The following is a 14310-nucleotide window of genomic DNA, read 5'->3' as shown; positions in this document are numbered from 1 at the left end:
CTGGACCGCCCCTGCGCTGCTGCTCTCCCTCCCTGGACCGCCCCTGCGCTGCTGCTCTCCCTCCCTGGACCGCCCCTGCGCTGCTGCTCTCCCTCCCTGGACCGCCCCTGCGCTGCTGCTCTCCCTCCCTGGACCGCCCCTGCGCTGCTGCTCTCCCTCCCTGGACCGCCCCTGCGCTGCTGCTCTCCCTCCCTGGACCGCCCCTGCGCTGCTGCTCTCCCTCCCTGGACCGCCCCTGCGCTGCTGCTCTCCCTCCCTGGACCGCCCCCTGCTCTGCTGCTCTCCCTCCCTGGACCGCCCCCTGCTCTGCTGCTCTCCCTCCCTGGACCGCCCCCTGCTCTGCTGCTCTCCCTCCCAAGGCTGTCCCCTGCTCTGCTGCTCTCCCTCCCAAGGCTGTCCCCTGCACTACTGTTTTTCCTCAGCAGGCCGCCCCCTGCACTACTGCTTTTCTTCCTCGGACCGCCCCCTGCGCTGCTGCTCTCCCTCCTCCTGCACTACTGCTTTCCCTCCTTGGACCAACCCTGTTCTGCTGCTCTCCTTCCCCCTTCGCTGCTGCTTTGCCTCCTTGGACCGCCCCCTGTGCTGCTGCTCTCCCTCCCTGGACCACCTCCTGTGCTGCTGCTCTCCCTCCCTGGACCGCCTCCTGCGCTGCTGCTCTTCCTCCCTGGACCGCCTCCTGCGCTGCTGCTCTTCCTCCCTGGACCGCCTCCTGTGCTGCTGCTCTCCCTCCCTGGACCGCCTCCTGCGCTGCTGCTCTTCCTCCCTGGACTGCCTTCTGCACTGCTGCTCTCCCTCCCTGGACCGCCTCCTGCGCTGCTGCTCTCCCTCCCTGGACCGCCTCCTGCACTGCTGCTCTCCCTCCCTGGACCACCTCCTGTGCTGCTGCTCTCCCTCCCTGGACCACCTCCTGTGCTGCTGCTCTCCCTCCCTGGACCGCCCCCTGTGCTGCTGCTCTCCCTCCCTGGACCGCCCCCTGCGCTGCTGCTCTCTCTCCCTGGACAGCCCCCCTACTCTGCTGCTCTCCCTCCTGAGGCTGTCCCCTGCACTACTATTTTTCCTCACCAGGCTGCCCCCTGAACTACTGCTTTTCCTTCTCAGACTGCCTTCTGCGCTGCTGCTCTCCCTCCTCCTGCACTACTGCTTTCCCTCCTTGGACCAACCCTGTTCTGCTGCGCTGCTGCTCTCCTTCCCCCTTCGCTGCTGCTTTGCCTCCTTGGACCGCCCCCTGTGCTGCTGCTCTCCCTCCCTGGACCGCCTCCTGTGCTGCTGCTCTCCCTCCCTGGACCGCCTCCTGTGCTGCTGCTCTCCCTCCCTGGACCGCCTCCTGTGCTGCTGCTCTCCCTCCCTGGACCACCCCCTGCTCTGCTGCTCTCCCTTCCGAGGCTGTCCCCTGCACTACTGTTTTTCATCACCAGGTCGCCCCCTGCACTACTGCATTTCTTCCTTGGACCGCCCCCTGCGCTGCTGCTCTCCCTCCTCCTGCACTACTGCTTTCTCTCCTTGGACCAACCCTGTTCTGCTGCGCTGCTGCTCTCCTTCCCCCTTCGCTTCTGCTTTGCCTCCTGGGACCGCCTCCTGTGCTGCTGCTCTCCCTCCCTGGACCGCCTCCTGTGCTGCTGCTCTCTCCCTGGACCGCTCCCTGCGCTGCTGCTCTCCCTTCCTAGACCGCCCCCTGCGTTGCTGCTCTCCCTCCTCCTGCACTACTGCTTTCCCTCCTTGGACCAACCCTGTTCTGCTGCGCTGCTGCTCTCCTTCCCCCTTTGCTGCTGCTCTCCCTCCCTGGACTGCCTCCTGCACTGCTGCTCTCTCCCTGGACCGTCTCCTGTGCTGCTGCTCTCTCCCTGGACCGCCTCCTGTGCTGCTGCTCTCTCCCTGGACCGCCTCCTGTGCTGCTGCTCTCTCCCTGGACCGCCTCCTGTGCTGCTGCTCTCTCCCTGGACTGCCTCCTGTGCTGCTGCTCTCCCTCCCTGGACCAGCTCCTGCACTGCTGCTCTCTCCCTGGACCGCCTCCTGCGCTGCTGCTCTCTCCCTGGACCGCCCCTGCGCTGCTGCTCTCCCTCCCTGGACCGCCCCCTGCGCTGCTGCTCTCCCTTCATGGACCGCCCCCTGCTCTGCTGCTCTCCCTCCCAAGGCTGTCCCCTGCACTACTGTTTTTCCTCAGCAGGCCGCCCCCTGCACTACTGCTTTTCTTCCTCGGACCGCCCCCTGCGCTGCTGCTCTCCCTCCTCCTGCACTACTGCTTTCCCTCCTTGGACCAACCCTGTTCTGCTGCTCTCCTTCCCCTTTCGCTGCTGCTTTGCCTCCTTGGACCGCCCCCTGTGCTGCTGCTCTCCCTCCCTGGACCGCCTCCTGTGCTGCTGCTCTCCCTCCCTGGACCGCCTCCTGCGCTGCTGCTCTTCCTCCCTGGACCGCCTCCTGCGCTGCTGCTCTTCCTCCCTGGACCGCCTCCTGCGCTGCTGCTCTTCCTCCCTGGACCGCCTCCTGTGCTGCTGCTCTCCCTCCCTGGACCGCCTCCTGCGCTGCTGCTCTTCCTCCCTGGACTGCCTTCTGCGCTGCTGCTCTCCCTCCCTGGACTGCCTCCTGCACTGCTGCTCTCTCCCTGGACCGTCTCCTGTGCTGCTGCTCTCTCCCTGGACCGCCTCCTGTGCTGCTGCTCTCTCCCTGGACCGCCTCCTGTGCTGCTGCTCTCTCCCTGGACCGCCTCCTGTGCTGCTGCTCTCCCTCCCTGGACCAGCTCCTGCACTGCTGCTCTCTCCCTGGACCGCCTCCTGCGCTGCTGCTCTCCCTCCCTGGACTGCCTCCTGCGCTGCTGCTGCTCTCCCTCCCTGGACTGCCTCCTGCGCTGCTGCTGCTCTCCCTCCCTAGACCGCCTCCTGCGCTGCTGCTCTCTCCCTGGACCGCCTCCTGCGCTGCTGCTCTCTCCCTCCCTGTACCGCCTCCTGCGCTGCTGCTGCTCTCCCTCCCTAGACCGCCTCCTGCGCTGCTGCTCTCTCCCTCCCTGGACCGCCTCCTGCGCTGCTGCTGCTCTCCCTCCCTGGACCGCCTCCTGCGCTGCTGCTCTTCCTCTCTGGACCGCCTCCTGCGCTGCTGCTGCTCTCCCTCCCTAGACCGCCTCCTGCGCTGCTGCTCTCTCCCTGGACCGCCTCCTGCGCTGCTGCTGCTCTCCCTCCCTAGACCGCCTCCTGCGCTGCTGCTGCTCTCCCTCCCTAGACCGCCTCCTGCGCTGCTGCTCTCTCCCTGGACCGCCTCCTGCGCTGCTGCTCTCTCCCTGGACCGCCTCCTGCGCTGCTGCTCTCTCCCTCCCTGGACCGCCTCCTGCGCTGCTGCTCTCTCCCTCCCTGGACCGCCTCCTGCGCTGCTGCTGCTCTCCCTCCCTGGACCGCCTCCTGCGCTGCTGCTCTCCCTCCCTAGACCGCCTCCTGCGCTGCTGCTGCTCTCCCTCCCTGGACCGCCTCCTGCGCTGCGGCTCTCTCCCTCCCTGGACCGCCTCCTGCGCTGCTGCTCTCTCCCTCCCTGGACTGCCTCCTGCACTGCTGCTGCTCTCTCTCCCTGGACCGCCTCCTGCGCTGCTGCTGCTCTCCCTCCCTGGACCGCCCCCTGCGCTGCTGCTGCTCTCTCCCCCACCCCCCCTTGCTGCAGTGAGTAATATCAGTCTGTACTGATGTGATAACTGCTGGGTATTGTAGTCCCTCCTCCCATGGTGCCCTCTGTAATGTGCTGCTTTTGTATTTCGTATTTCGCAGGTTTTTTGTGGTTGAGGACCACATCCTGCACACGACGGGAGGCCTGGTGAATCGCGCCTACGTGGATGAGCTGTGGGACTTAGCATTGTCGAAGACCATGGCCGCTCTGCGGACGCACTCGGTAATCCTCCAGCTGCGGCTCCTCATACGGTCTGCTGGGCTTTACCTATGCAGATATTTATCAGGTGTCTGCGGGATAATTCCTGGTAAATGAAGTCTAAGGTCCAATCAGAATAGTTATCCTTGCCGGCTGGACACTCCTAGGCCCTGTGCGTGCTGACTACAGACCCCTGGGTGCAGGTGCCCCTCAAAATGCCCCTTGTCTGCGCCCCCCGTGCTGAGCGCTGATCCCTCCGAGGGCTGATTAGAGACCCCTGTGTGCAGGTGCCCCTCAAAATGCCCCTTGTCTGCGCCCCCCGTGCTGAGCGCTGATCCCTCCGAGGGCTGATTAGAGACCCCTAGGTGCAGGTGCCCCTCAAAATGCCCCTTGTCTGCGCCCCCCGTGCTGAGCGCTGATCCCTCCGAGGGCTTATTAGAGACCCCTGGGTGCAGGTGCCCCTCAAAATGCCCCTTGTTTGCGCCCCCCGTGCTGAGTGCTGATCCCTCCGAGGGCTGATTAGAGACCCCTAGGTGCAGGTGACCTCCAGGATGCCCCTTGTCTGCGCCCCCCCCCGTGTGCTGAACGCTGAGCGCCGATCCCTCCGCAGGCTGCGCGGCTCGTACCTCACTGACCTGTCTGCATGTCGCTCTTCTCTCCGCAGTCTTACTGCTCCGATCCCAACCTGGTGCTGGATCTGAAGAACCTGATTGTGCACTTTGCGGACACGCTGCAGGTGGGCTCCTCCTCCTCTTCCTCCTCCTCCTCTTCCTCCTCCTCTTCTTCCTCTTCCTCCGCTCTTGTGGTCGGCCTTCGCTCCTTGTCCGCTCACCATGCTCTTCCTCCTTGTTACGTCCAGGGCTATGGCTTCCCGGTGCACCAGCTCTTTGACATGTTGCTGGAAGTGCGAGACCAGTATGGGGAGATCCTGCTGAAGAAGTGGGCCGGGGTCTTCAGGTAATGGGCCCACAACAAGTGTTTCCGTTGTTCCGGACACGTCCTGTGTGCTGTGTGGTGATGGGGATTTCTGTGCAGGAATATTCTGGACGCAGATAATTACAGTCCGATCCCTGTGAGCGATGAGAATGCGTACAAGAAGATCATCAGCCAATTCCCCTTCCAAGACCCGGAGTTAGAGAAGGTAAGACAGCGAGACCCCCCCCAGTCTGCAGCAGGAGCTTCCTCCCCCCAGTCTGCAGCAGGAGCTTCCTCCCCCCCAGTCTGCAGCAGGAGCCTCCTTCCCCCCCCAGTCTGCAGCAGGATCCTCCTCCCCCCAGTCTGCAGCAGGAGCCTCCTCCCCCCCCAGACTGCAGCAGGAGCCTCCTCCCCCCCCAGTCTGCAGCAGGAGCCTCCTCCCCCCCCAGTCTGCAGCAGGAGCCTCCTCCCCCCCCAGTCTGCAGCAGGATCCTCCTCCCCCCCAGTCTGCAGCAGGATCCCCCTCCCCCCCAGTCTGCAGCAGGAGCCTCCTCCCCCCCAGTCTGCAGCAGGAGCCTCCTCCCCCCAGTCTGCAGCAGGATCCTCCTCTCCCCCAGTCTGCAGCAGGAGCCTCCTCCCCCCCCGTCTGCAGCAGGAGCCCCCCCCCCCCGTCTGCAGCAGGATCCTCCACCCCCCGTCTGCAGCAGGATCCTCCTTCCCCCCCCAGTCTGCAGCAGGATCCTCCTCCCCCCCAGTCTGCAGCAGGATCCTCCTCCCCCCCCAGTCTGCAGCAGGATGCTCCTCCCCCCCAGTCTGCAGCAGGATCCTCCTCCCCCCCAGTCTGCAGCAGGATCCTCCTCCCCCCCAGTCTGCATCAGGATCCTCCTCCCCCCCAGTCTGCAGCAGGATCCTCCTCCCCCCCACTCTGCAGCAGGATCCTCCTCCCCCCCAGTCTGCAGTGCCAGTAATATTGGGTTCAGACACTGTCCGGGGTCACTGCCACTTCTGCGCACGTCCTGGCAGCTGTCTGTGGACCCCTTGTCACCAGTGGTCTACTGATATGGAGGGGGGCGGGGATGTGATTTATTTGTGGGATTGGTGTCTTCACGTGGCAGAAGCGCCCTGTGGTAGGACTGTGGGGTATGGCATGTGTCTGTGGGCACCGGAGCGCCATCCTCGCCCTGTACCCGTCTGACCTCCACCTCCGTCTGCCGACACACCTAATCACTTTCTCGTTTGCAGCAACAGTTTCCCAAAAAGTTCCCCTTCTCCGAATTTGTTCCCAAGATCTACTGTCAGATCAAGGAGTTCATCTACGCCTGCCTGAAGTTCTCCGAGGACCTACACCTGAGGTGAGGAGTCATTCTCCGGGGGGTAGTAACCTGGGCCGCAGAGCTCACAATCTATGATGGGCCATATGTCACATCCTGCCTGTCCTGTACCCGGCAATTTTGCGTTGTGCGCTTGTCCTGTACCGGGCTGTGTCACGTTGTGCTTCGGTGTCGTGCATCCTCTGCAGTAGGTAAGGGCGGCTCCTGGTGGTTGTAGCTTCGGTGTCCTCCATCCTCTGCAGTAGGGAAGGGCGGCTCCTGGTGGTTGTAGCTTCGGTGTCGTGCATCCTCTGCAGTAGGGAAGGGCGGCTCCTGGTGGTTGTAGCTTCGGTGTCGTCCATCCTCTGCAGTAGGGAAGGGCGGCTCCTGGTGGTTGTAGCTTCGGTGTCGTGCATCCTCTGCAGTAGGGAAGGGCGGCTCCTGGTGGCTGTAGCTTCGGTGTCGTGCATCCTCTGCAGTAGGGAAGGGGCGGCTCCTGGTGGTTGTAGCTTCGGTGTCGTGCATCCTCTGCAGTAGGGAAGGGCGGCTTCTGGTGGTTGTAGCTTCGGTGTCGTCCATCCTCTGCAGTAGGGAAGGGCGGCTCCTGGTGGCTGTAGCTTCGGTGTCGTCCATCCTCAGCAGTAGGGAAGGGCGGCTCCTGGTGGTTGTAGCTTCGGTGTCGTGCATCCTCTGCAGTAGGTAAGGGCGGCTCCTGGTGGTTGTAGCTTCGGTGTCCTCCATCCTCTGCAGTAGGGAAGGGCGGCTCCTGGTGGTTGTAGCTTCGGTGTCGTGCATCCTCTGCAGTAGGGAAGGGCGGCTCCTGGTGGTTGTAGCTTCGGTGTCGTCCATCCTCTGCAGTAGGGAAGGGCGGCTCCTGGTGGTTGTAGCTTCGGTGTCGTGCATCCTCTGCAGTAGGGAAGGGCGGCTCCTGGTGGCTGTAGCTTTGGTGTCGTGCATCCTCTGCAGTAGGGAAGGGGCGGCTCCTGGTGGTTGTAGCTTCGGTGTCGTGCATCCTCTGCAGTAGGGAAGGGCGGCTCCTGGTGGTTGTAGCTTCGGTGTCGTCCATCCTCTGCAGTAGGGAAGGGCGGCTCCTGGTGGCTGTAGCTTCGGTGTCGTCCATCCTCTGCAGTAGGGAAGGGCGGCTCCTGGTGGTTGTAGCCTCGGTATTGTGCATCCTCTGCAGTAGGGAAGGGCGGCTCCTGCTGGTTGAAGCTTCGGTGTCGTGCATCCTCTGTAGTAGGGAAGGGCGGCTCCTGGTGGTTGTAGCTTCGGTGTCCTCCATCCTCAGCAGTAGGGAAGGGCGGCTCCTGGTGGTTGTAGCTTCGGTGTCGTGCATCCTCTGCAGTAGGGAAGGGCGGCTCCTGGTGGCTGTAGCTTCGGTGTCGTGCATCCTCTGCAGTAGGGAAGGGCGGCTCCTGGTGGTTGTAGCTTCGGTGACGTCCATCCTCCGCAGTAGGGAAGGGCAGCTCCTGGTGGTTGTAGCTTCGGTGTCGTCCATCCTCTGCAGTAGGGAAGGGCGTCTCCTGGTGGCTGTAGCTTCGGGGACGTCCATCCTCCGCAGTAGGGAAGGGCGGCTCCTGGTGGTTGTAGCTTCGGGGACGTCCATCCTCCGCAGTAGGGAAGGGCGGCTCCTGGTGGTTGTAGCTTCGGTGTCGTGCATCCTCCGCAGTAGGGAAGGGCGGCTCCTGGTGGTTGTAGCTTCGGGGACGTCCATCCTCCGCAGTAGGGAAGGGCGGCTCCTGGTGGTTGTAGCTTCGGTGTCGTGCATCCTCCGCAGTAGGGAAGGGCGGCTCCTGGTGGCTGTAGCTTCGGTGTCGTGCATCCTCTGCAGTAGGTAAGGGCGGCTCCTGGTGGTTGTAGCTTCGGTGTCCTCCATCCTCTGCAGTAGGGAAGGGCAGCTCCTGGTGGTTGTAGCTTCGGTGTCGTGCATCCTCCGCAGTAGGGAAGGGCGGCTCCTGGTGGTTGTAGCTTCGGTGTCCTCCATCCTCAGCAGTAGGGAAGGGCGGCTCCTGGTGGTTGTAGCTTCGGTGTCGTGCATCCTCTGCAGTAGGGAAGGGCGGCTCCTGGTGGCTGTAGCTTCGGTGTCGTGCATCCTCTGCAGTAGGGAAGGGCGGCTCCTGGTGGTTGTAGCTTCGGTGTCGTCCATCCTCCGCAGTAGGGAAGGGCAGCTCCTGGTGGTTGTAGCTTCGGTGTCGTCCATCCTCTGCAGTAGGGAAGGGCGGCTCCTGGTGGTTGTAGCTTCGGGGACGTCCATCCTCCGCAGTAGGGAAGGGCGGCTCCTGGTGGTTGTAGCTTCGGTGTCGTGCATCCTCCGCAGTAGGGAAGGGCGGCTCCTGGTGGCTGTAGCTTCGGTGTCGTGCATCCTCTGCAGTAGGTAAGGGCGGCTCCTGGTGGTTGTAGCTTCGGTGTCCTCCATCCTCTGCAGTAGGGAAGGGCAGCTCCTGGTGGTTGTAGCTTCGGTGTCGTGCATCCTCCGCAGTAGGGAAGGGCGGCTCCTGGTGGTTGTAGCTTCGGTGTCCTCCATCCTCTGCAGTAGGGAAGGGCAGCTCCTGGTGGTTGTAGCTTCGGTGTCGTGCATCCTCCGCAGTAGGGAAGGGCGGCTCCTGGTGGTTGTAGCTTCGGTGTCCTCCATCCTCTGCAGTAGGGAAGGGCGGCTCCTGGTGGTTGTAGCTTCGGTGACGTCTATCCTCTGCAGTAGGGAAGGGCGGCTCCTGGTGGTTGTAGCTTCGGTGTCGTGCATCCTCCGCAGTAGGGAAGGGCGGCTCCTGGTGGTTGTGGACTCCGGTGGAGCGTCGTAGTGCCGCCGCGTAGTGTCCATACTGAGTCTCTCATTGCAGCTCTACAGAAGTGGACGACATGATCAGGAAGTCCACCAACCTGCTGCTGACCCGCACCCTGAGCAACTGCCTGCAGAACATCATCAAGCGGAGGAACGTGGGGCTGACGGAGGTAAGACCTGACCCCGGGCACCAGGGTACACTAGAGGGCGCTCTCTCGGGCCGCCGTGTGAGGTCGGCTGTGTGCCAGCTGTGTTTACTGCAGGCAGACGGCCTCCTACACCTCACTGGTTGGGCTTTGGGAAGCGCCTGCTGCTTGAACGCTCGGCAGGAGCCCTGAAATGCTCTACGTACACAGACCCCGGCTGTGTTTTCTCTGCCGCGTATCCCCCGCATAGCTGGTAACGCATCTCTTCCCATGAATGGGCGCAGGAACAATGAGATGGGAAATCACCGCGGAGGCTGCACGACACCCCTCACCCTCCAGTATTGTACAGCCTTCCAAGCACGCTTTTTTCCCTTTTTTGCCATTGCTTTATGGCTCAGGAAATTCCATTAGATGTCGTCTCTCCCACAAATGCTGAACGCCCCTGTGTCTCTGAGGGCTATGTCTGGGAGGACAACCCGAGTGATAGTCCGATCTCTCACCTGAGGACTATGTCTGGGAGGACAGCCCGAGTGATAGTCCGACCCCTCACCTGGGGACTATGTCTGGGAGGACAGCCCGAGTGATAGTCCGACCTCTCACCTGGGGACTATGTCTGGGAGGACAGCCCGAGTGATAGTCCGACCTCTCACCTGGGGGCTATGTCTGGGAGGACAACCCGAGTGATAGTCCGACCTCTCACCTGAGGACTATGTCTGGGAGGACAGCCCGACCTCTCACCTGGGGACTATGTCTGGGAGGACAGCCCGAGTGATAGTCCGACCTCTCACCTGGGGACTATGTCTGGGAGGACAGCCCGAGTGATAGTCCGACCTCTCACCTGAGTACTATGTCTGGGAGGACAGCCCGAGTGATAGTCCGACCTCTCACCTGAGTACTATGTCTGGGAGGACAACCCGAGTGATAGTCCGACCTCTCACCTGAGGACTATGTCTGGGAGGACAGCCCGACCTCTCACCTGGGGACTATGTCTGGGAGGACAGCCCGAGTGATAGTCCGACCTCTCACCTGGGGACTATGTCTGGGAGGACAGCCCGAGTGATAGTCCGACCTCTCACCTGAGTACTATGTCTGGGAGGACAGCCCGAGTGATAGTCCGACCCCTCACCTGAGGACTATGTCTGGGAGGACAGCCCGACCTCTCACCTGGGGACTATGTCTGGGAGGACAGCCTGAGTGATAGTCCGACCTCTCACCTGAGTACTATGTCTGGGAGGACAGCCCGAGTGATAGTCCGGTCTCTCCCCCCAACCATCAGTCAGCGGATGCCCCCATGCACACGTGGATAATGGGGGTCCAAACACTTGGCTATTAGCCTCGCTGTGACCATTTCATGGCGGAGCCGCACGTGGTACTGCCGCACGTGGTACTGCCGCTCCCTCCCAAAAACCTCATATCCATGATTTATCATCAATGTGAAAATGCAGGGGAATGCCTATAGATAGTCATTACAAGCTGGGGGAAGGTGAGGGGCTGCCAGATTCTGACCCGGTGAACTCCTACAATTCTTCGGTACGGTTGCATATTTCTCCTGCAGATCTGCTTGTTTCCTCTTCACATCACTGCTGCAGCTAATCAGCGGCCACTGACTGGTTGCAGTTATCACCTGACGTGTGGGCTGGAGGAGACAGCTAGGAGACTGCTGACGGCTGCAGCTAATCAGCGGCCACTGACTGGCTGCAGTTATCACCTGGCGTCTGAGCTGGAGGAGACAACTAGGAGAGACTGACGACTGCAGCTAATCAGCGGCCACTGACTGCCTGCAGTTATCACCCGATGGCTGAGCTGGAGGAGACAGCTAGGAGAGACTGACTACTGCAGCTAATCAGCGGCCACTGACTGCCTGCAGTTATCACCCGATGGCTGAGCTGGAGGAGACAGCTAGGAGAGACTGACGACTGCAGCTAATCAGCGGCCACTGACTGCCTGCAGTTATCACCCGATGGCTGAGCTGGAGGAGACAGCTAGGAGAGACTGACTACTGCAGCTAATCAGCGGCCACTGACTGCCTGCAGTTATCACCCGATGTCTCAGCTGGAGGAGACAGCTAGGAGAGTGCTGATGACCAGGTGTAATGAGTGACCGATGTGACCGCTCCTGTAACCAGTGACCCCCATCCTCTTTCTATGTCTTCAGCTTGTACAGATCATCATCAATACCAGCCACCTGGAGGTCTCCTGTAAATACCTGGAGGAGTTCATCACCAACATCACCAACGTCCTCCCCGACACCGTCCACACCACCAAGCTGTACGGCCTGACCACATTCAAGGTGAGAGCGTAGGGGCCGGGGGCCATTCTTTACACCGGTCTCGCTGCTGGCACCCGCGTGTATAAGACGTGTCAGTATATATGTATATAGGTCTGGGTACAGTCTGCATGACATGAAACCCCCCTGTCATGTCTCACCACAGGATGCCAGACAGGCCGCAGAGGAAGAGATCTACACCAACCTGAACCAGAAGATAGACCAGTTCCTGCAGCTGGCGGATTACGACTGGATGGCAGCGGAGTCCGCGGAGCAGGCCAGCGACTACCTCCTGGATCTGGTGGCTTTCTTGAACAGCACGTTTGCAGTGTTCACCCATCTCCCTGTAAGTAGCTCCGTGCACTGCAGAGTAAGCCACAGGGTCCGGCACAGGACTACTATAATACTGCTCCTATGTACAAGAATATAACTGCTATAATACTGCCCCTATGTACAAGAATATAACTACTATAATACTGCTCCTATGTACAAGAATATAACTACTATAATACTGCCCCTATGTACAAGACTATAACTACTATAATACTGCCCCTATATACAAGAATATAACTACTATAATACTGCCCCTATGTACAAGAATATAACTACTATAATACTGCCCCCTATGTACAAGAATATAACTACTATAATACTGCCTCCTATGTACAAGAATATAACTACTATAATACTGCCCCTATGTACAAGAATATAACTACTATAATACTGCCCCTATGTACAAGAATATAACTACTATAATACTGCTCCTATGTACAAGAATATAACTACTATAATACTGCCCCCTATATACAAGAATATAACTACTATAATACTGCTCCTATGTACAAGAATATAACTACTATAATACTGCCCCCTATATACAAGAATATAACTACTATAATACTACCCCTATGTAAAAGAATATAACTGCTATAATACTGCCCCTATGTAAAAGAATATAACTGCTATAATACTGCCCCTATGTACAAGAATATAACTACTATAATACTGCCCCTATGTACAAGAATATAACTACTATAATACTGCCCCCTATGTACAAGAATATATCTACTATAATACTGCCCCCTATGTACAAGAATATATCTACTATAATACTGCCCCCTATGTACAAGAATATATCTACTATAATACTGCCCCTATGTACAAGAATATATCTACTATAATACTGCCCCTATGTACAAGAATATAACTACTATAATACTGATCCTATGTACAAGAATATAACTACTATAATACTGCCCCCTATATTCAAGAATATAACTACTATAATACTGCCCCCTATGTACAAGAATATAACTACTATAATACTACCCCTATGTACAAGAATATATCTCCTATAATACTACCCCTATGTACAAGAATATATCTCCTATAATACTGCCCCCTATGTACAAGAATATATCTACTATAATACTGCCTCTATGTACAAGAATATATCTCCTATAATACTGCCCCCTATGTACAAGAATATATCTACTATAATACTGCCCCCTATGTACAAGAATATATCTCCTATAATACTGCCCCCTATGTACAAGAATATATCTACTATAATACTGCCCCTATGTACAAAAATATATCTCCTATAATGCTGCCCCCTATGTACAAGAATATATCTCCTATAATACTGCCCCCTATGTACAAGAATATATCTACTATAATACTACCCCTATGTACAAGAATATATCTACTATAATACTGCCCCTATGTACAAGAATATAACTACTATAATACTGCCCCCTATGTACAAGAATATATCTACTATAATACTGCCCCTATGTACAAAAATATATCTCCTATAATGCTGCCCCCTATGTACAAGAATATATCTCCTATAATACTGCCCCCTATGTAGAAGAATATATCTACTATAATACTACCCCTATGTACAAGAATATATCTACTATAATACTGCCCCTATGTACAAGAATATAACTACTATAATACTGCCCCCTATGTACAAGAATATAACTACTATAATACTGCCTCCTATGTACAAGAATATAACTACTATAATACTGCCTCCTATGTACAAGAATATAACTACTATAATACTGCCTCCTATGTACAAGAATATAACTACTATAATACTGCTCCTATGTACAAGAATATAACTACTATAATACTGCCCCTATGTACAAGAATATAACTACTATAATACTGCCCCCTATGTGCAAGAATATAACTACTATAATACTGCCCCTATGTACAAGGATATAACTACTATATTACTGCCCCTATGTACAAGAATATAACTACTATAATACTGCCTGTATGTACAAGAATATAACTACTATAATACTGCCCCCTATGTACAAGAATATAACTACTATAATACTGCCCCTATATACAAGAATATAACTACTATAATGCTGCCCCTATGTACAAGAATATAACTACTATAATACTGCCCCTATGTACAAGAATATAACTACTATATTACTGCTCCTATGTACAAGAATATAACTACTATATTACTGCCCCTATATACAAGAATATAACTACTATAATACTGCCCCTATGTACAAGAATATAACTACTATAATACTGCCCCTATGTACAAGAATATAACTACTATAATACTGCCTCCTATGTACAAGAATATAACTACTATAATACTGCCTCCTATGTACAAGAATATAACTACTATAATACTGCCTCCTATGTACAAGAATATAACTACTATAATACTGCCCCCTATGTGCAAGAATATAACTACTATAATACTGCCCCCTATGGACAAGAATATATCTACTATAATACTGCCCCTATGTACAAGAATATAACTACTATAATACTGCCCCCTATGTGCAAGAATATAACTACTATAATACTGCCCCTATGTACAAGGATATAACTACTATATTACTGCCCCTATGTACAAGAATATAACTACTATAATACTGCCTGTATGTACAAGGATATAACTACTATAATACTGCTCCTATGTACAAGAATATATCTACTATAATACTGCTCCTATGTACAAGAATATAACTACTATAATACTGCCCCTATGTACAGGAATATAACTACT

The 14310-nt window shown here is 56.4% G+C and overlaps 1 protein-coding gene across 2 annotated transcripts in view; it reads left to right on the top strand.

Moving 5' to 3' along the window:
• The window catches only part of EXOC6B (exocyst complex component 6B), a 299724-nt gene that overhangs the window by 162366 nt on the left and 123048 nt on the right, over positions 1 to 14310 (top strand). For both annotated transcript variants that reach the window (XM_075346201.1, XM_075346210.1), the window contains exons 11-18: positions 3744 to 3864; positions 4505 to 4576; positions 4700 to 4797; positions 4876 to 4981; positions 5998 to 6107; positions 8903 to 9014; positions 11145 to 11279; positions 11422 to 11601. In XM_075346201.1, coding sequence (XP_075202316.1) covers positions 3744 to 3864; positions 4505 to 4576; positions 4700 to 4797; positions 4876 to 4981; positions 5998 to 6107; positions 8903 to 9014; positions 11145 to 11279; positions 11422 to 11601 — 934 coding nt within the window. The remainder of the gene's footprint in view (positions 1 to 3743; positions 3865 to 4504; positions 4577 to 4699; positions 4798 to 4875; positions 4982 to 5997; positions 6108 to 8902; positions 9015 to 11144; positions 11280 to 11421; positions 11602 to 14310) is intronic.

Source organism: Anomaloglossus baeobatrachus, chromosome 1 (assembly GCF_048569485.1).
Source record: "Anomaloglossus baeobatrachus isolate aAnoBae1 chromosome 1, aAnoBae1.hap1, whole genome shotgun sequence".
Classification (NCBI taxonomy): domain Eukaryota; kingdom Metazoa; phylum Chordata; class Amphibia; order Anura; family Aromobatidae; genus Anomaloglossus; species Anomaloglossus baeobatrachus.
This window is presented reverse-complemented; position numbering and strand designations above follow the sequence as displayed.